Below are 22263 nucleotides of genomic sequence, written 5' to 3'. Positions count from 1 at the left end.
CCTCACAGTTGTGGATTCTTGGGTTCGATTCTTGGCTGGGGTACCTTCTTTGTGGGGTCTGTATTTTCTCCCTGTGTTTGTGTGGGTTTGCTTTTGTGTCCTCCCATGTTACAAAGACATGTCTGCGTTATTTCTTCCTGGGCCTCTGCTGAAAATTTTTTTTTGTTCCAAGTCAGACTGTCCTGATTAACAAATGTTAAATAAAATTGACAGGCATTTGAATTTCAGACTTCAGGTTTCTGAATGTTTAACCCTTGCATATTTGATGGTGCAGTGGTAGTATTGTTGCCTCACCGCTATAGGTTTTCTGGTTTGATTCTTGGCTGGGGTGTCTTCTGTGTGGAGTCTGCATCTTCTCCCTGTGTTTGTGGATTTGCTCTGGAGCCCTGTCATTTTACAAAGACGTGTCTGCAGTATCAATCCCTGGGTCTCTGCTGAAAATTGTTTTTGTTCTGTCAGCAGTAAAATTGACAGGCATTTGAATTTCAGACTTCATGTTCTTCAGAAAATACATAGTAACACAACCGTAACACAACCTTTTATTCTAGCAATTTTCTAAGTTTATAAGATGAATATTTGAAATTTGTCCCTATTTTTGGGACCGTATTCCCCCATTATTGGCTTCGTCCAGGTTTTTTGTGCTAAGGTTGACAGGTATGGCAAGAACTGAATTCACTGAATATGTTTGAGGGCTGTATTCCCTCATTACTAGGTTTGTCCAGGTGTTTTGTACTAAGAGGTTGACAGCTATGGTGAGAACTGAATTCACTAAATGATAGCCATTTAAGTTTCAGTCTTCCTCTCTATTACAAAGCAGCTGATTTGGCATAGTGGTATGTTGCTCTGACTGTTTTGCTCAGGGACCTTGGCAGTAAAATGTATGGTGGTAACACAGCATTTTATTCTAGCAACTTTCCATGATTATACAAGCAATGTTTAATGTGTCCCTGGTTTTTGGGCTTTTGACCCCCCCCCAGTACATTTTGGCTTTTTCCAGTTTTCTTGTGCTGCGAAGTTGAGATGCAGTTGAGTATTGACTAGATTTTACAAGGAGCTGAGAGCTGCAGGGGAACAGAAGTTTAGTGCTGCTTAAGGGAAGCTAGTTTGCCTTGTTAATAGCACAACAGGTTGTGTACTTGCTTTTGATGCAGAAGGCTGTGGGTTCTACTCCCACAAGGGGTGGATGCTGCCGTACTGAGAATGTTCTCCTTGGTGAAGATACTAACTTATGAGTCTGTTATCAGTTTGCCATCCATTTCCTCTTGCAATATTACTAGCTTATCATTTTTTAATGTAATATAGGCAATTTATTCCTGAGGGGCAACAGACACTTTATTTTTCGACAAAACCATGAAATATAAAGGTGTTTGCTAGCAGCAACCTCTTCATTAGTTACAGATTTCTTTAATGTGGAATTATTTAGATGACTTTTACTTCAGAGATTGTGCATATTTGCTGATAATGGACTGTAGAATTGTGCATATTTACTGATAATGGACTGTAGAATTGTGCATATTTACTAATAATGGTGGACTGTAGAACTGTACATATTTACTAATAATGGTGGACTGTGGAAGTCTGAGTAGACTTTTATGATAAATGTTCTGAACTGGACAGTTTTGCCATTATGGGTGCATGAGGTTTGTTTCATTGCTTACTGGAAAAATGTTCAAAACAAATTTAAAATGCCCTGTAACAACTGTACTGTATTGTACAAGGAGTATAATTTAGTACAATGAGGAAGGTTATCAAAGAGCACATGTATGTTTCATATGCAAGGGGCCTATGATTTGAAAACAGCCCAAAATTAATCTTTATCTGCCACTGGCAAAATGTATTTTCTTTGAATGTGGGTTTCAATGCTGTTTCAATGAATGTGAGTTTCAAGGGCAGAAAAGTTTTAATGCTAAGTTTTCATTTTGAGACTGCATTTCTTTGTTTAGCAGATGAGTTAGTGTTTGTGCTGTAAAATACAAAATAAAACTTTTAAATGAAGTCCAACTTATCATAGAAGTAAAGCAGTATGCACATTAGTGTTTATGGTAAATTGAGTGATATAGCCAAGTAATGGTTCATTGGAATAGCTGCAAAAGCTCCATTCAACCATGATTTTGTCAGGGGGGGAAGGGCAACAAACTCAGACAGGCCCAGCTGAACTATACCTCCCAACTGTCCAGACTTTCAAAGAATGAATAGATTTTTGCTTCTTATTTTTGGTTTGTTCTTCATAAAATTTGTAGTTTTCTGGCAAATCATTTAGGAATTAAGTCACTAAATAATGATACACTGAGTTTCAGACTTCATAACCTTCAGAAAAATGCATGTTAAAGTAAGAGTTGTTCTATCAACTGTCTCAATTTATACAAGAGCAATTTTTTGTACTGTTTATATGTTCCCCCAATATATTTGGCCTTGTTCAGATTTACTGCATTAACAGGTTGAGAGGTACATGCAAATAAATTATTTTATATAATTAGGCATAGCCACCCTCTCAACTGTCCCCGATTTTGGCTCAAAATGTTGCTCTAATAATCCCTCCGCAAAATAGCAGTTTTGGAAGAAAACATGGAGGGTTTACAATTAAGAAATAACTGTAATAATTAAAGTTATAGATTACTTGAAATCCATGTAGATTCTTTTATTTTGTCAGCTGATCAAGTTAGCAGTACTAATATTAAAGTGTCCCTTCTTTGATAGGTTCCCAGCTGTATTGTGTGGCTATTTTATATTTTTGCATCACATTTTTGGTCAATATTTCATAAAATTGTGTTTTTTGGCAAATTAGTGACAAATCACTAAAGACTGAAGTTAGAAAATGACAGACATTTGAGTTTTAGATTTTATACCCTTCAGAAAATTCATACTAATGCAAGACCTATTCTATTATCTTTCTAAGTTTATTAGAGCAATATTTAAAAATTGTCCTTATTTTTGGGCCTTTGTCCCACTTCTGTGTATTGCTTTGTCCAGATTTCTTGCTCTGAGGTTGAGAGGTATGACAAATGTGTCAGGGCCATCACAGTCAGCCAGAGACATTTCAAATTGTGACATACTTGTTGCACCCCACTCCCCCATGTAGTGACTCTGGATGTGTCCAAGCAAAGCAAGGAGTAGTTATGCAGTGTAAATGTGCACTGTGCCCCCCCCATCCAATGTAGACACAAGTACTACAGTGGCTTTTCATCTGTCCTTGATTTTGCAGAACGTTCTGGTTTCTGTCATATTACTCAGATTTATGCTTATTACTCAAAGTGCCTGTTGCTTTGTGTTTAAGTAGCAATGCTTTAATGACCATAAGGTAAGCTTGTCTGAGATCGTAAGATGCAAGTAAGCTTTGATAAGCATACTGTTAAAGAATTGCCACCATTGAAAGCCTTTCTGTTGTTGCCATGCAGAGAATACTTGACTAGATAATGCCTTGGGTATTAAAGGACAGGATTCCATTATTTTAAAAAGCTCATTACACTTGTTGGAGACTTCCAGTCATCTCTACAGACTTTACCCATAAATTAAACAGAATGCCAATCATGTGTGGTCCATAACCTGTACAGTAATCCTTTAAGCAATGTATCTTGAGCTTGTTTCTTTTTTGCTTTTCATTTTTTACTTTGATCATGTTTTCCCCATGAAACAAGTAGATTGTTGTCAGGCAGCAGGTCTTTTTGGATAAGAAACATTTTTACAAGTGGGGGCATCACAGAGATTTCTACTTTCAGCATGTTACTTGGTACTTTAATAAAGCTGAATATAAATTATAATTAGAACTGCAGTGCAAGGAGAAGTGGTTTGAGTTGAGTGCTTCTGGTTTTTCTTATACTTGATTTTGACTGCCATTCCAGTAATGTATTTAAAAAGTAATTTATTTTTTCATGCCTCACAACCTTTTGTTTCCATCTAGATAATAGGTAAGCTGTCATGCAGCCAATGCATTGAAATATTTTTATTCTTCTACACTTATTTTTGTCTTGATTGGCCTCTCATAATGATGGCTTGCCACCCAGGGCAGCGTATTTAATTAAAATTAGTTTTTGTGGTTTTGAGCATAGCCCCTCCCCTTTCTAGTTGGCCACACCCCTCCCATTGACCCCACCCATTCAGCTGTCTCCTGCAGCCCCCCTTTGATTTGAAGTCACCAGCCGCCACTGCCATACACCCAGGTGTTTAAACAAATCTAAAGTTTCAATCACTGTGTGCTGAATTAAATATTCACCTTTCAGTATGTCTCCCAAATCTCTTATGCTTAGTTTGTATTTGATTTATTTAAAAGCATATTGTTCTCCTGTGCCCAAATGGTCAATTTAGTTAAGTTATTTTTCAGAATCTGTAACACATTAAAACAATGAGTGAGAAGGTCACTGAAAAACCAATCAGTAAAAACAAAATGAAAACTCCAGCAAAGCTAGAACTTCCACTGAGTGACCTCCCAAACCTCTTGTATCGGAGGCACATGGGATATATGCAAATGATCCTTATGAACATCATGTGTTTTAGCTAATTGGCGATTCTGAATGCCCATGACTTGTTTCGTCATTTTAATGGATAATTTCAGACCAATAAAGCCAAGGTTTGGCTTTATTGGCCTGAAATTGTCCATTAATAAAGCCAAGGTTTAGCCTTATTGGCCTGAAATTGTCCATTAAAATGACGAAACAAGTCATGGGCATTCAGAATCGCCAATTAGCTAAAACACCTGATGTTCATAAGGATCATTTGCATATATCCCATGTACCTCTGATACAAGAGGTTTGGGAGGTCACTCAGTGGAAGTTCTAGCTTTGCTGAAGTTTTCATTTTGTTTTCACTATCTGTAACACATGAAATCAGTTTATCCATTTTCAAATCTACATGCAGACTGTAGAACACCTCAGATGAATCAAATAGATCTGAAAGATACAATCTAAACAAGTGTGGGCCTAGGGCAGAGCCCTGAGGGGCACCCTGACTATAACCAAGAATTTTACATGTCCAATTGATGTATGATACTTGCTATATCCTGTTTGCAAGCCATGCAGCTATCCATACTATCACTAGTACATTAATACCCAGTTGTTCTAATTTATTGATGTGTTTTTTGTAAGACCCTACCAAAAGTTGAAGTTAAATCTATATAGGTTACATCACAGCACAACTTTTCATTCATAGCTGTTATTGTATTGTTATAGTACATCATGTTATAAGTGGTAATAAAGCTATTTTCAAAATATGCATGCTGACACACGGCTTTCACGTCTCAACCTTTCCATTTCTGACAATAATTTGTCCAGTATTACTTTCATCATTGTTTTTCCACAACACAAAAGTAGACTTAAGAATCTGTATGACTCTGGGTTTGTCCTACTCCCATTTCCCTTAAAGACAGGTTTAATAACTGCATTTCTCCAATCTTCAGGAATCTCTCCATATTTGTAAAACCGAGTAAATAATAAATATGCTGGTAGTGAAAGTTCTTGCTGAAGTGTTCTCAGGTCATTATTATTAATTCTGTCTCCTCTCTGTTCTTTCTTTGGATCCAGTTTGTATAGCTGTTTTTCAATATAATTTAATTTGATTTGAGTATCTGAGGTTACCTGGATGCCACTAGGACAACTTATTCCCCCTTTGTGGAGGCAAGCAGTTTTGTATAAGATTTTCTAAATGTATCTGTAATCTGTTGTGTCTGAGAATAAGTTTTAGAATCTACAGATAGTTTATCAGTTTGTATGTCTTTACCCCTTCCACATTATTTGTATCTATAAAATGTTTTCCTGTTATGCTCAATATCTTTGTATACATTTTCTTAGAATTGTTCTTGATCTTGTCTCACAATATGCTTAATTTGTTTGTCCAGCTTGTTTATTTCAGTTTTCTAAGTTGTAGTTGAACCTCTTTTCCATTTCATAGATTTTTGTCTCTCACCTTAATCGAGTATCTTGTTCTTATGGCAATGTATTCTCCTGATATTGTATGCCTAGATGCTGATGTGAAAACATTTTTTGATTTTTTGCATTCAAACTATTTCTCTTTCAAAATTTTCCACATTTCTTCTGTAGTTTTTCCAATGAACGATTGACTCCAGTTAGTTTTACATATTGACTGTTTTGCTTCCATATGATCTGTAATTAATCTTCTGTACATTGGTTTAGATTTCATTTTCGCAGAATTTTCTAGCAACATATTAACCTTTATAATCCCATGATCACTGCACATCAATGGTGTAAAACTTGACATGAAGTAACAGTTATTTCTTAAGGAACACATACAGTGTCTAGTACTTCTCTTCCGTGGTATTTTTTTTTCACAGTCTGAAGCAATTGTTGTTCCTGAACATGAGTTGTGAATTATTTCCTTACTAATGTTATTAATTCAGTATTATTCATGTCTGTTTCCATTAAATATATTTTCTATCAATTGAGGTTCTTTCTTTTGTGATCCAGCTAGTACTTTCTTCTTTGACTGAAAACCTCAGTGTTTACTTCCTGTTTTGCATACAGTAATAAAATCCTTAACATAGTTTACATAATCTCACTGTTGCCATTACTTTACCACAGTAGCATCCACTGACACATACAGCAATGTATCATTTTTGTTTTCTTTTATCTCTTCCTCTCTGATCCTTACTCATATACTACTCCGAGCCACTCATATCAATATGATATGATCACATGCCTTATATTTATTGTGTGTTGCAATCTGTAGTATAATTTCTAACCAGGGACCTCAAAATTTGTTTTTCCTCACAGTTAAACCTAGTTTATATTTTTTGGTTTTGTTCCATTACCTTCCAGAAGATTTTTTGTCTTATGTTAATGAAATGAAGTATATGGTATCTATTCCCTGTCACTTCTGTTTCGACAAGTACTTCTTAGTTTGCATAGGACTTTATCACATGCTTTACTGTGAGATTTTGTATTATGGAGTGAGTTTGCTTTTCCTGCTAGGTCTCCATGCACGTATTTTCCTTGTGTTTTACTGTGACCATTTGGCAATTCTTAAAATGTTTTTCTGTACAGTCAGTATTGTATTTAATAGAACTTTAATATTTGTTGCCTATGTGTATAATCTCAAAATGCATTCAATACCTGGCAATGGAAATGCTCTATGATTTGGTTGCCCTGTATAACACAGTGTAACCTTTTCTGTACAAAAAATTTGCAAGTAGTTAGCAGATTTGCCAATTAGCAGTAATTTCATTCTCAAGGTTCCCTCTTATTCCCACCCAGCAGACTCTTCCATAACCACTTCTGTATACGCTTACAGCACCAAGCCACTTAACCAGAGTTCCATTTTATCATTGAAGCATCATTATGATTTATGTTTTCAATGGGCCTAAACTTAAAGCAGTCTTACAGAGCTGTTTATAACATGCATACAAGTTCCAATAGTTCAGATAACTTAAAACTAACATTAGAAGAGTGATCTGTACTAATATTAATGCACTTTTTTTACGTTTTACTAAGCGGTGTTTTAACAAAAATCTGGTTGTATAACAGATTGTATGCCTACTCTCTCCCTTGTTCTTATCACATTTCTCCAGAGAACAGACATCAAAGCTCATCAGTTTCTATTCTCCTACCCTTCCCTAGAGTGTAGATTACCATTGACTTTAGCCTGGAAACAGCTTTACAAACTATGTTTCCATTGTCAGTACTTAAGATCTCATTTTGTTTCCTTCCTAATCTTTGATATTGATTTCCAAATCAGCTTCAACATCTTCCCCCATCTAACTCAGTGCATGACCTTTTCTAATGCCCAAATTTCTAGAGCCCCATCATGTTCATAGTTCCTTGTTCCCCATGCTGCCTTCATTAGCTCCCTCCAATTACCCTTAGACATTCCCGTCAGTCTCCTATATATCTTCATTTTTAGGTACAACCCCTACTGTTGCTTCATCAAGTTTTTTTTTTTTCCAAATGAACATCTGAATACAGCAGATCAAAATTAAGGGAGATTATGGCCATTTCTTCTCCATCTTTCTATAGATACTAAGAAAATAAGATAACCAGACAAGTATTATGTTTAACCTTCATAACTCAATTTGAAATTACTATTCACTCAAAAATGTAGTCTCTATTGCACTGTTCTCCTCTTGTTAGCAAAAGCAGTTCCTCGGAGTCCATGGCAAATTTCTTCTTATTCCCATAAGTGACACTCTGAGTATCCTCCCCTGGAAATTGACACACTGGAATATACCTATTCAGTAAATGGCAGTAAATGCAATGGCACCTCCTTGTCAACTCAACTCACATAGCTGGCTTTGTTTCTATAGCAAGTCAAACAGCTTGCCTATCAAAGGGTAAACATTTGAAATGTTGTAACTGCTAGAGTGAATCCTAAAGTACAGACATTAAATGGCTGAAATAATGGACTTACATATACTAAGTCCAAGATGCCATTTCTCAGAATATTCCTTTTTCTCTCAGGTATGGCCATCATGGAATTGGTAAGTGTGGGAGAGGGGATTTATTTGCATGGGGTGGTCTTGCACCCCTTCAAAAGGAAGTTTAAAGAGAAGAGCTATTTTTAAAATTTGCTGTTTTCCTGTGTGTTTGATCTTTTTTTCCAGCTTGTCAGCACTCTACATTTTAAGTGCCGACATTTCAATACCTTTGCATCTCATGGTTAAAGCTGTACTGAGGTGAGTGGCTGCTGCTTGCTCTTTAGTTAGTGTTGTGGTTCATCAGATTATCAGATTGTGCTAATCTGATCATACTTCATCCCATGAAGTTAATCTCTTACTCTTCTTCCCAGAGTGTCTTTTCCTACAAATTTATCCCTAGAGAGTGACTTACCTGTTTCTACCCTTGTGTAACATTCCTTTGTTATTCAGCTTCCTCACTGCATAACACACTGGCTGTGCTTTAGAACCCTGATAATGTTGACTTTGGAATTTGGAACTTGTGTCAGAATGGGAGTCACATTTTACGATATTTTGCCCATGAAAAGACTACATAGAAAAACATCTGTTAGCATTTTTTCTTTTACTCGCACTTGTGGCATAAACCTACCGACTCTTTGGTGATTCAGACCTTTTTTAAGTGCTAAGTAATTCACGGGTCTATATTATTATATCGCATGCTCAGAAGAGCGAATGACAGATAATCGACCCCATGTAAGCGAAAGCTTATAACGTTGAAACTTCAGAACAGCAATTTTTTTCCAATGGAAAACAATCGCTGTTCCTAAACAAAAAAAAAACAAAAACAAACCAAAAAAAAAAAAAACAACAGTAAAACATTACTTAATGTGGGAGGCTTCGCCCCCCCCATACCCCCCTACTTAAATATACCAACTCTGAGATCTCACTGCAGCGCCGAAAAGGCAAAGTAATGAAATTGGCCAAACTAATTCTTTTCCAGGGAAAGAATTTGCTAAACAGCCGCTTCGCTATTTTGCCTTTTCATGCTTTACTGTTCGACAAAGATGCATTGTACAACCTGTGTCTGCAACAGCGTAATAGGGAACTGTAATTTACAGCTACATTTTCCCCTTCTGCTAGAGAGCCTTTTTTAAAAAACCTACAGAGCTGGTGCTTTGGTAATGGACCATTTTCGGATGTAATAGGCGACTTTTAACATGTAACCATAAAACAGTTCTAAATTTAAACCAAAAAAAAAATGTTCTTATCTATTAGGCAATCTGCTTCTCAACTGCAGCAAGTTGCAAGTTCTGCATAAGGTACTCCGTATTTTAGGTAGTTATCATGCCGTCTCCACATTTTGTACTGAACTATAGGCATGTAATGAGCGCATCTTAAAAATGTCTTCTTCTTCTTCTTTCGGCTTTTCCCGGTTAGGGGTCGCCACCATGGATCACCTGTCTGCTCATGATTGGTAGTGGAGTTTTACAGTCTCGAGTTGCCAGCCTGGTGCCCAACCTTCCACAGAAGGCACACACATGCCCGCACTCACACCTAGGACCAATTTAGAGTGTCCAATCCATCTACAGCATGTCTTTGGGATGTGGGAGGAAACTGGAGCACCCAGAGGAAACCCACATGACCACAGGGAGGACATGCAGACTCCACACAGAAAATGTCTTATTCCAACTAAAATCTGTAGCCTTCTTTATTAGCACTAACAGTAATTTCAAAAAAGTGTTTGATATATGGTCCTGCTTTGCACCCAGCCAGCCAGTCTAAAATACTGGTAATATGTTTACTAAGCAAGCAGTGTCCTTAGTGTCAGTGTATGGGGATATAGCATGTGAGAAGATGGGAAGGAGACATCTTACAGATCTGCCTGGGCAGAAATCTACTAGAACTTATCAAAGACATTTTTAAAGGCATAACATTTCAAGAGAAGCACACTGAGTAGTGTCTTTATGGGTAAGAAAAACAAGATTCAAGCACATCAAGTCTTATCTTGATTTATTAATCCCCCCTAGGCATCAATGCACTTTTATAGTATGCCTAATTAAACAGCTAATGCATGTCTTGTCTATAAATGCACAGCAGAAAACATATTGCTTTGTCTCTAACTTCAGTAAATACAGAGACAGCAGATAATCTCCACTGAATAAGAAAATTTAACATTTTTCTTCAGAAAAAAATATACAGGAAATATTTCTCTACAATGCCACTTGTTAAAGGCCTAAGCATGTTTTTTTCTCCTTCATAACTGTGTAGGTTAAGCTTCCTTTTTGTCCACTTTTTATTTCTTTACTTTTTATCTTCCTGCTGACCTTCAGTATTAGCTTACAGAATTCTTAATCACATCCATCTGATTCTCTGTCATTTTTATTAATTTATTTATGTATTTATTTTCTACTTGTTCACTGGGCAAGTGGAGTGGTCTGTTGACCCTTTTCGGACACAGTCTGAGAAGAAAGATCAGAAAATACACCACAGTCTTTCAATTAACAATATTATATACAAATTAAGTAGACAGCAAAATTTAGAGCTTAATAAGGCAGAGTAAATTAAAAGATCCAGTGAAAGTACATTGAAAAAAGGCATATACAAAATGCATCCTGAGATGTGCATAAAATACAGTGCAATCATACATGTAATACATAAACTCCTACCTAAATACATGTGAAATATTTATGTATAATATGCCACTTTAAGAGGCTTAAGGTTCTAGTATTTGTGAAGTGGAATGATAAGTTACCTAACCATTGTCACAGTAGCAGTTTCAGGTAGATTCAGTAAAGAAATAGTCTTTAAATCCATCTTTGAAACTTTTAATGGTTTCTGGAAATGTTGATGCCTGTAGGCAAGTAGTTCCAGGTATCAGGTCCCAGTGTAGAGAAGGCTGTCTCAACTATAGCAGTTTTAAATGGAGGGTTTACTAGGGATAAAGTGAGTGAAACTGTTGTTCTGTGTACTTCTGAGTACATAAGGGTTTTCTTGTAAAGGTAGTTTCAATCTTAAAGAGGGCAGTGTTTGTGATTAGAACCTTATAAATTAGAGTACTTGTCCCTATTAGGCACTGAAAGACATTTGGATTTTTTTACCATATTGCAATGGTGCATCTGGAGGTCTACAAAAAAAACTGAGTCTGCAGATTTTATTCTCAGCCGTCTGTATTCAGTGAGTATTGTGGGCTGAAGGCCACATTCAAGTTTGAGTTTTAAAATATTTTTAGCAGTAGCCCTGTGAACAGCAGGTAAAAGGTGACTGATCTAGTCCCTGTGAACAGCAGGTAAAAGGTGACTGATCTAGGAACAGTTTTAAATAAGCAAGGGCTTTATTTGTTACAAAGTGTGGGGGGGGGTAAAGGAAAGGGTAGGATTCAGTATTAGGCCTAGGTACCTTTGTCTGTGACATTAGGTATTCTGTTCCCATTAAGATCCAGTCAGAGAACAAGAGAAATTGTGGGCAATTTCTTGGCTGAGGCAAAGATCAAGGGGTTAATTGTTAGTAGTGGACCAGGTGCATAACTGAATGAAATTATCCTTGACTTGGTTTCAGGTCAGAGTGGCCAGTACTGGGTTGTAGGGGCAGCATACCATCTACATACATTATTAATATAAGATTTGGTAAGTTTAGGGGGAGATCATTAACAAAGAGAGAGAGAGAAGAGAATAGGACCTAGCACACAGCCTTATAATGCATCTATATTAATTTTATTAGCAGTAAATGATAAGACAGTACTATGAACTTGGAAGGTTCTCTCTTTTAGATAGCAGTGAAACCAACTGATAATGTTGTTTCTAAAGTTGAGTCTTTTGAGTTTGTTGAGAAGAAACATATGGCTGACCATTTCAAAAGCCCTTGTCATGTCAATAAAGAGACCTGCAGTAATAAGTCCTTCAGATTGCAGTAAATGGTATCAGTGACCATTACCAGGGCAGTAAAAAGGTGCTGAGGGTATTGTGAATGCCATACTGTGCATCGCATAACAGACAATAGCTGTTAATGTGCTTAAGTAGTTGGTTGTATAAACGTTTCTCAAATATTTTGATAACAAGGCGCAGGGTAGAAATAAGTCTATAACCCTTCAACTCATTAGGAGAAGTGACATCAGGCAGAGGGATCATAACTGCATGCTTGAATGCTGGTGGAACAATGCCCTGAGGTGGACAGAAAGAGAAGTTAAAGATATGAGTAAGGGGTTTAGCAATTTTTTTTTTCAACTGAAAGCCTTAGGAAGGTGAGATTAAGACTGCTGGATTTAGATCCTGAATTGTTGAGTTTGAGAAGTAGGGACTTGATTGTTTTATAGAAACTTCAGGGAAGTAATATGTTGCTGCATAAGATGCTAGACTGTATAGGTCAGGGGGTGAAGGTTCTTGTTCCTGTTGGTGTGGGACATTCCTCTCAACCTCTTAGTGCTAAAAATCTGGACAAAGCCTGATAAAATGGTAGGACAAAGGCCCAAAAATAGGGACAGGTTTTAAATATTGCTCTCATAAACTTAGAACGTTGCTAGAATAACAGGATTTGTGTTAGCATGCATTTTCTGAAGGGTATGAAGTCTGAAACACAAATATGTATCATTATTTAGTGACTTTAGTCCAAAGATCATCCCAGTGATTTGCCAGAAAATCACAAATTTTATGAGGAACATGTGACAACCGTGCCCTGGCCCAGCAATCAAGGAGCCTCAATCCTTACCACTAACACCAGGGAGGTTGTCTCTTAGAAGAGAAAAGGATAACTAATACACACAGTAAAGTACAATTTCCCTTAAGTGCACATGGAGATCACAGTCAGTCTGGGGCTGGCTGCTCCCTTGCTTACCAGGTCCCCAGTAAGACTCCCCACTGGCACAGCTATAGGGTCCAGGTCTCAGCTTAACTGGACAAGCTAGAACCTCCAGTACCCTCTCTGTCCAACCAGTGCTTTGTGTCCCTGCCAAGTAGCTGACACAACACATGCGCACTTTGAGATAAGTATTTATGTAACTTCACAGACTCTCCTGGGAAAGGCTGACACAGATTCTCCACTTGTGACCCTTTACCCCGACTATACTGTAGTAATTACTGCCACCACCCAGTTAATAATATCAGCTACTAAAAGGCCCTTAAAAGGGTGTCCAATTATTACTGTGCAATATTATTATCCAATGGTAATGTGACTATACAGTCTAAGGCTTATCAGAGTGGCCTATTACAATAAACTCTATATATATATGCAATGTACTCTAGAGCTTATCTCTACACAACCAGCCACAGGTAGAAGGTTTTAAAAATATTTAATAATAAATAATTAAAACACAAGACAAAACTACTACACCACAGAGATATCTAAGAGTTCAGAGATCACACAGAAAATTAAAATAATACAGTAGGACAGGTCTGATTTCAAGGAAAAATACCTATTTAATCTTTACTAGCTTTAACTTTTCCTTCAAGAAATTGCAGTGCTAGAAACTTACATGTAAGCATAAGCAGAGTTCTGGTAAGTTGGATATCAAGATCAAAATTGTTTTTAGTCTCCTGTAAGAAATAATATTTAAACATTACTAACAAACATGTCTCTAAAGCCCTCCCACAATTACATCATTATTGACACTTAGGTTTTCCCAGTATTCATATTGTATCATCTTAACACCTGGTCTGAGTTCTCAGGCCATACACTGCATTATTTAGCAATCTAACACCTCCTCAGAAACTTACAACAATACAAGGCATTTCACATATACATTTTAGCAGAAACCAGAGCAATAAAACACATTCCACATCTAAATTCTGGTCATAAACTTTAGCCTTAAAACAATGGGCATGAAATCTTCATCCAGCCACCCTGGAGCCGAATTCTAACATGAAAGGGTACAACATGCTTCACTGGGCCAGTAGAGTGCAGTGTTGTCACATATTTTGCAGTTCCACATTTCACAATATTCTTTTACATTTAAAAAAAACATGCCTGTATTTTACATTTATTTACAAATGCCAGAATTATGCATCAAATTCTGTTTGGCTAGGCCGGCAGTCTACGCCCATCTCTCCCCAATCGTCACAGAACGGATCAAAAATATGTAAAAAATCTGGATATTCTGCAAAAATCCATACAGTTGAGAGGTATAGCTGGGGGAGTAAATTATTGGAGAGGCTTTAATTATGTCAGTTATGGTGGACTGCTTGCAAAAAGCGAGCATAATTCATTAGCAAAGGTTTAATGATTCAATGTCAAAGGCTCATTCTTGGTAGCTGATGAGTCATTTAATGTCCCTGTTAAACATTCTATTTCTTTACAAAACTGACTGGCTGTAGACCAGTTTGCTTCCTGTTTCTGTCTAAGGGACAGGGCTTTTGCAATATTTTTTACAGTTCTTGTTTATTTCCTTAAACTCAGAAAAATTTGGTATAGATCTGTATTGTTGGGGGTAGCTTTCCAGTTCTTCCAGGCTGAATCTCTGGCTTTAATTTTGTTTTTACTATCCACCAAAGGCCTTGGGCAACACTGTGATCTAAGCCATGTTTTTGTAAGGGGGGGGGGGGTACAGTATATCCTAAATTGTGGTCAGTTTTCTGTTGAAAAATTCTAAAGCAAAGCTGGGTTCAGACATGGCATGCAGGGGAATGCAAATCTATATCACTGTGCATACCTCTCAACTTCTTGTTGCAAGAAATCCAGACAAAGCCCTACAAAATGGAGGGACAAAAGCCCCAAAATAGGGGCATATTTTAAACATTGCTTTTATATACTTAGAACGTTGCTAGAGTAACAGGGTTTGTGTTAACATACATTTTCTGAAGGATTTAAAGTCTGAAACTCAAATGTATGTCATTATTTAGTGACTCAATCCTCACATCATCCAAGTGATTTGCCAGAAAACTAGAAATATTATGAGGAACAGACAGAAATATGAGCCAAAAATCTGGATATTCTGCAAAAATATTGACAGTTGAGAGGTATGCCACTATATAATGCATTGTGATTTGGATGGGGCAGCGAAAGTAAAAGGTTCTCCGGTTCAATTCTTGGCTGGAGTGCCTTCTGTGCGGAGTCTGCATTTCCTCCCTGTGTTTGTGTAGGTTTTCTCCAGGTACTCTGGTTTCCTCCCATGTTACAAAGACATGCATCTGAACTATTTCTCCCTGGGCTTCCGCTGAAAATTGGCATTGTTCCAAGTTGGATTTTCCCGGTAAACAGATGTTAAATAAATACATTTGGTAGGTTATCTTTAGAGAAGGATATCATCCTGCTACTTACTTTTTGATTGCAGCCACTTTACGAGAAGTACACGTATTTCTTTTTCCTGCTTTCCCTCATTTGCCCATTCCAGATGTTTGTTAAGTTGCTGCTGCTCTTGAACTTCTTTTAAATTCACCTGAAAAATACTTTCCTGAAGTTTAGGGTTCTTGTTATTTTGTGGCTTGGTAATTTGACTACATAGCTTCCTGACAGCAAACTGAAATTATATCCCATAGTAGTAGCATGCCAGTGGAGACATTAAGATGAAAACATTATTACAGTGGCAGCATTAATTCTGAAATTAACTCACTGCTCATTTCTAAGAAGAAACAAAACAACCTGACATGCTGAACCTTTTGAAGTTAACAGTATACATTTCATAGAAGCAGCCAATAAATAGTACCATATTTTACATTTAATACTATTTTGATATTTTTTTAATCCTTATTTTTCTAGTTGTGTTTTGCTGATGCAGCTAATAAGGATATTGTGAACCTATCTCCAAATGTTCTACTCTGTGACACCAGAAGCATCCTGTTTTCTGACAGGGCTTATCACAAAACCAAACAAACCAGCATCAAACAGACAAAGGTATATTTTGCAAAAGTTTACTGAATGTTACAGAAAATAAAACTGGTTTCACTGATATAAAATCAGCTTCCTCAGTTATATTGCGTAAAACTGAGTGTTTTCTAACATTTACATCAGTGGAAATGACCCCACTAATAAACAGACACACACGTACCAACAAACAGACACACGCAGACACACACACGCAGACACACACACACACACACACACACACACACACACACACACACACACACACACACACACACACACACACACACTCTCACACTAGGAGCAGCTCATTTTCATCAGTCCACCTACTGCATGTTTTTGGAAGGTGGGAGGAAATCTCAGCACTCAGAGAAAGCTCATATGAACACAGGATGGACATGCAGACTCTGCAGAGAAGGCCTTCCAGCTGAGAATTGAACTGCAGAACCTTCTGCTATGAGGTGATTGTGTTACTGTGCACACCCACACACATTTACCAAGAAAAACCTAAAGCCATGGTTTAATACTGTTTTCATACAATAGGCCTCTGTCATTAATTGTTAATGATGCACTGATGCCTGATAATTTACAATTTACATTTAAGTCTTTGTTGCACACTAAATAGTTTCAGGTTCCTATTTGTTTACACAACGCTTTGTATTTTATAACTTCATCTGTAATTAATACAATTGTGCATGGAGGACCATGATTATGTTCAGAATTCAGGAAAAAAGACAACATAGTTGAGCACCTTTCTGATGCAATTAATGTACATAACAAGATTTTGTTAAGCAACATTTGGTAAAAATATGCTGTCCAAGTACCATGTTAGCACATAGCCACTTCAGAAGCATTGACACTGCTTTAAAAGCAGTTATACATTGTGCTGTTTTACACACACACACACACACACACACACACACACACACACACACACACACACACACACACACACACACACACACACGCACGCACACACACAAGAACCTGTGGCAGAGTGAATTGTCTAACAGGGGTACTTGGTTTCTTTGCACTGCCTGACTGGTATAGCTAAGTATTTTTTTAGCATTAAAAGCCACAAAACTCTTACTCCTACATTTGTTTTTCTATAACTGGTAATGCATGCAGCAGATAAAACTCCAGGCACTAGAAAACATCATGACTAGGTTTCTTTGATATCAAACAACTTGGTATTTGTCATTGTTATGGATGCCAAGATTGACCACTCGGGTTTTGCTTTACTCTGCTCTCGAAGTAAAGTTTTCACATTATTGCCTTGAATACATAATATTCTGGTTAGGATCACATGTTCAGTCTTAACTTTTTATATGTTATAGATAGCTGCTGAGACATTTATCAGACAGATGTCATCTCAGTTACAGAAACATACTTAAATAAAGTAATGTAGGTAATAGCATCGCCTTTGTGGATTAGTCTACCTTCAAGCAAGACAGGCTTTGCAAAGAAAGAGGAGGAAATGACGTTCTCTAAAAGAACGATGTAAACTGCTCTCTTCCTCATAACCAGACTCCTACATCAGTACACTGTGAATCAGGCCTGGTCAGTATCTGAATTAGTGAAGACAAACTCTTGTCCCTTGTTTGACTGTCCATTCCAACTGCCAACAATGTAACTTCAGCAGTGAAGACACTACAGTGGATCTATTGTTACATTCATTTTGAGACTATAATATAATGTTAGATTATTTCAAAATTGAGAGAAGCTATCCATTGATGCTTCCAGGCATTCCTGTGCATAGTTTTATCACTTCATGTCCTACCACATGTACCAAACAACCTGGGGAAGAGGGCATACTTTTCTAGTCTCTTGTTGTCTTCCCTAAAAACATAGACTAGAATTCATAATCACGTAGCCTAGTATGCAAATCCCCAAAGCTTGCCTTATATGCTACGCAAGTTTGTTCTGATTCCTAGAACATCATGCTGTCCCAAAGTGCAGCCATTTCCTCTGCGCAGTACAAGATTCAGTGCCACTTGTAAACATGGTGGGGAGACATTTAACATATGCTGATGGACTTTATTAGCATCTCAGTGCACTGTTCTGTAGGAGCATTGTCCAGTACAGAAATTCATAGATATCTGTACTGAGCACCTTCCATGAATAGCAGTACTCAAAATGTGTAAGTGTACATGTCACTTTAACTCGTACCCATTATGAGGAAGTTTCTCATTTTTAGTCTTAAAAAGCCTGTGTTCCTCACAATTCTGCATAGTAAGGGTCTGTCACACATTCATTGTTAATAATGTCTTAACTGATATCCATGGTAAATAATGCAGAATCATATTAATTCATCACAAAAACTTTTTTTCTAAATATAAAGTAACAGATTTTGTCCATCCTCCAAGCTTCCTAATTGAAGTTGTAGTATGCTGTTAGTAAGTGTTCTGCACTTTACCCATTTGTTCTTTATTATCAGAGGTAGTGTTCCACATTTTCCCCATTTGTTCCATATTATCATAGGTAGTGTTCCAGGTTCTGTCCATTTGTTCCCCAGTATCTGAGGTAGAGTTCCACATTTTGCCTATTTGTTCCACACTACCAGAGGTAGTGTTCCACATTCTGTCCATTTGTTCTACATTACCAGAGTTAGTGTTCCACATTTTCAAGATGGAATGCTAAGAGCTATGCATTAGCCATCTACACCTATACATTTCCATTGAACAGACTATGAGTAGGGTGAGGTGGAGTAGCTGCACCTCACTCAGACCTACTGCCCTAAGGATTTCAGTGAACTGTAAGGGTATGACAGGCTATGGAACTATGTATCCATCTTCCTGTGAGCCAATTTCTGCATGTTGTTATGTATGCATGAGTGCCAGAAAGTCTCTTAAGCGTAAGACTGTGTATCAGTGTGTGGCTACTTAGAGCAGATCCATGTTCTGTGGGAGGTTGTCCTCTGATTAGCCTCCTGTCTGATATGTGTGTGTGTGTGTGTGTGTGTGTGTGTGTGTGTGTGTGTGTGTGTGTGTGTGTGTGTGTGTGAATGTGTGTGAGTGTGCTGGCATGTGAGTGCATAGGTGCGTGGATGTACATATGTATGTCTGCATGATGTGCGTGTGTGTGTGTGTGTGTGTGTGTATATGAGAGTCTATCTGTCTGTCTCTGTGCATGGCTGGTAATGTTTAACTTTGTGGGCTCTGCTAAGTACTTCTACTACATGCAGGTATAAGTTGATAGTTGTTCAAACCACCCATATGAGTGCCCCCATATATGTGCATTTTTACTTTGAATTAGATGTATTGCTACAGGGGAATGTGTGTTACTCTAAGTCTCATTTTTCTTCAGCAGCACAACTGAGCTTATGTTTGCACAGTGAGTGGCAATGCTGGTCTAATCTCTATGAATCACACACAAAATCTTAAATCTTTGTACTTGTTGATGGCATAAGTGGTCATATTCCAACTTTTCCCATCTTTTTTCTAGTGAAAATACACATTATACAAGAGATACACACAGAATAAGAAATGTTGCTGTTATTTTGTTAAGTCTTGCAGTAAGCGCAAATCAGTTTTCTGCACTTAAACTTCCCATAAGTGCTGCGGCAGTATAATTCAACTGGTATATTTAACAATATTGAACAAGTCTGAATCACTCATTCAAGCCCTTTCTACATCTTAGATCATTTGAAGTACTAAAAAGAAAGATTTCAGCACGTTGGGATCATCTGTGGAAAATATCATTAAAACCAAAAACTAACCTTACAATATTCAAGAATATAATGTAAAAAGTCTTTTTCTCCAGTAAGCAATCAGACTGTTTTTCCAAATAACAAAAACACTTAAAAATCTTAAAACGTTTTGAGAAAATGCTGATCATCTCCAGCCTGGTTGTAAGTACAACCCATTCCATCATCTTAGTGATGCTTCTCTTCCTGAAAGTTTTGTGTATCACTGTCAAGACCTCATTTCAAAGTCATTTCTGCACCCCTGCTACTTGTGCCATCTTTGTATATCACTATCAGGACCTCATTTCAAAATTACAGCACCCCTGCTACTTATGCAGTCCCCACTTTATACTTTTAACACTTCTTCAAACAATATGTACCAGCAAGACTCAAGTTATTTAAAAATCCATTACTGAGCTCATCTGCTCTAGACATCCTAACATCTCAGTCTAATATATATGCAATAATCCGTCTGATACACAGGTTAATAAAGGAAGGTGAAGTTTCAAGCTGTTGGGCGCAATCACTTATAGTTTCTCTTCGCAAAGGCAAACTGTCATCATTGCTCAGTAATTATCACCCATACCTTGTTATTCCTCTATCCAAATTCTTAAACCAATGAGTAGGAAAAACAATCCGTTAAAAAACACACAAAAAAAATCTAGCAAAGCTAGACTTTCCACTATGTGATTTCTTAGACCTCTTGTATTAGAGGTGACATGGGATATATGCAAATTACCCTTGAAGGACGTCAGGTGCTTCAGCTAAATGGTAATTCTGAATGTCCATGACTTTTTCTTTTCAGTCTATTTATGGACAAATTCAGGCCAATTAAGCCAAACCCCACTAGTTGTGGACATACATGCTTCTACCATCTTATGGCATTATCAGCACAGCATAAGTGGAATGTTTGGCTAACATTTGGAAACACAGGTTTGTCATACCCAACTAATGTACATAAACCTTAGGATGACTGCAAAATATCCTAACAAACTAAAACAATGAGCAAAAAGGTCACACAGAAAAAACAATCAGTTAAAAAACACAAAAAGAAAAATCTAGCAAAGCTAGACCTTCCACTGTGTAATTCCTTAAACCTCTTGTATTAGAGGTGACATGGGATATATACAAATTACCCTTTAAGGACATCAGGTGTTTCAGCTAAATGGAAATTCTGAATGTTCATGACTTTCTCTTTTCAGTCTGTTTATGGAAAAGTATATGCATAACCATCTTTCAGAGCTGCTTCCAGATTCCAGTACCAGGTCCCAACTTAGATTCTATTCAAAATCACGGCATAAACATCACTCTTCTAGATCTCACTGAATTCATCTTTTGAAAACTTGACAATAGCAAGCTGTTGGCACTGTTTCTCATTCAGAGCTACTACTGAATCTGGGCAATCTACGTTTCCTATGTAGTGAAATCAGATGATTCTCTGATAACCTGACCAACAGACTGATGGAACATCTCTGTCTCATCCCCATCATGATGAAATACTTCTGTTATAAGCGATCAACCATTCCACTTTTATTAACCAATTTAAAAACTACTGAAAAGTGGTATTTATACCTATTACTAGGACAAAATGATATGCCCAATTTTACTAGAGCAATGACTATGACCTATATTATCAATAGTTGCCAGATTAAAAAGATTATTTGTAAAAACTGAAACATTTTTAAGTGTACTAGGGACAAATATTTACTGTTTGATGAACATCCCAAGTTTCTTTATAAAAGAGGAATAAATATTAGAAAAAAAATATATAGAAAGTTTGGTCCAAGAAAACAAGTGTTTAAGGGCAACAAAGGGGACAATTAAGTGCAGCATGTGTAGACAGTGTGTAGATAGACAAGGAGATAATATTGGTTTACAAAGTCATCAGCTCATTTCCCTAAAGAGTTATTTTAACTGTGGAATAAAGGGAGTGGTTTATGCAGTGTGCTGCCAAAAATGTCCAGCATATTCTGTTGGAAAAGTAAAGAGGGCTTTTCAAAATAGAATTTATGAATATAACATGGACTTTTTAAAAATTAACTGTAGTTTCCTTTAAAATAGTTAAGCATCATAAGTCTTTATTTTAATGGTTCCAAAATCCATGCTTTTCTCTCCTAAGCCACCCCCTTTTTCTTTCTCAAAAAAAAAAAAAAAAAAACCAACAATGACAATGAATCTAGCAATACCTCACATTGCAAAACCATAATTCTGGTTACTGCTGATGTTCATCGTGCATACAGCTGCAGTCATAACAGATGGGTTATCCTGCCGTCAGGTGGGTCCTCGGTCGGCCGAATTCCAAAGTCTAGGTCTGGCGTCGGATGTCGTCGCTTCTTCCCTGACGTCAGTGCGGCAGGGCTATAAAAGAACCAGCCGATGCCATTTTCTTCAGTCTTTCTTGCCGCGTGTTGCCCGAAGCAGAAGCAGTTCGCAAGTGCCGGTCGGCCAGCTCCTG

The 22263-nt window shown here is 37.3% G+C and overlaps 1 protein-coding gene across 6 annotated transcripts in view; it reads left to right on the top strand.

Annotated features, from left to right (window-relative positions):
- ARHGEF10L (Rho guanine nucleotide exchange factor 10 like) overlaps positions 1 to 22263 on the top strand; it is a 3087848-nt gene that overhangs the window by 2770137 nt on the left and 295448 nt on the right. For 5 of the 6 annotated variants that reach the window (XM_044061816.1, XM_044061815.1, XM_044061819.1 and 2 more), the window contains one exon: positions 16019 to 16153. The exons of the other annotated variant lie outside the window; for it this stretch is intronic. In XM_044061816.1, coding sequence (XP_043917751.1) covers positions 16019 to 16153 — 135 coding nt within the window. The remainder of the gene's footprint in view (positions 1 to 16018; positions 16154 to 22263) is intronic. 6 annotated transcript variants of the gene reach the window in all.

Source organism: Protopterus annectens, chromosome 2.part0 (assembly GCF_019279795.1).
Source record: "Protopterus annectens isolate FY-2018-M chromosome 2.part0, PAN1.0, whole genome shotgun sequence".
NCBI classification, from domain to species: Eukaryota; Metazoa; Chordata; order Ceratodontiformes; family Protopteridae; genus Protopterus; species Protopterus annectens.
Note: the sequence above shows the minus strand (reverse complement) of the source record. Positions and strands in the feature narration are given on the sequence as shown.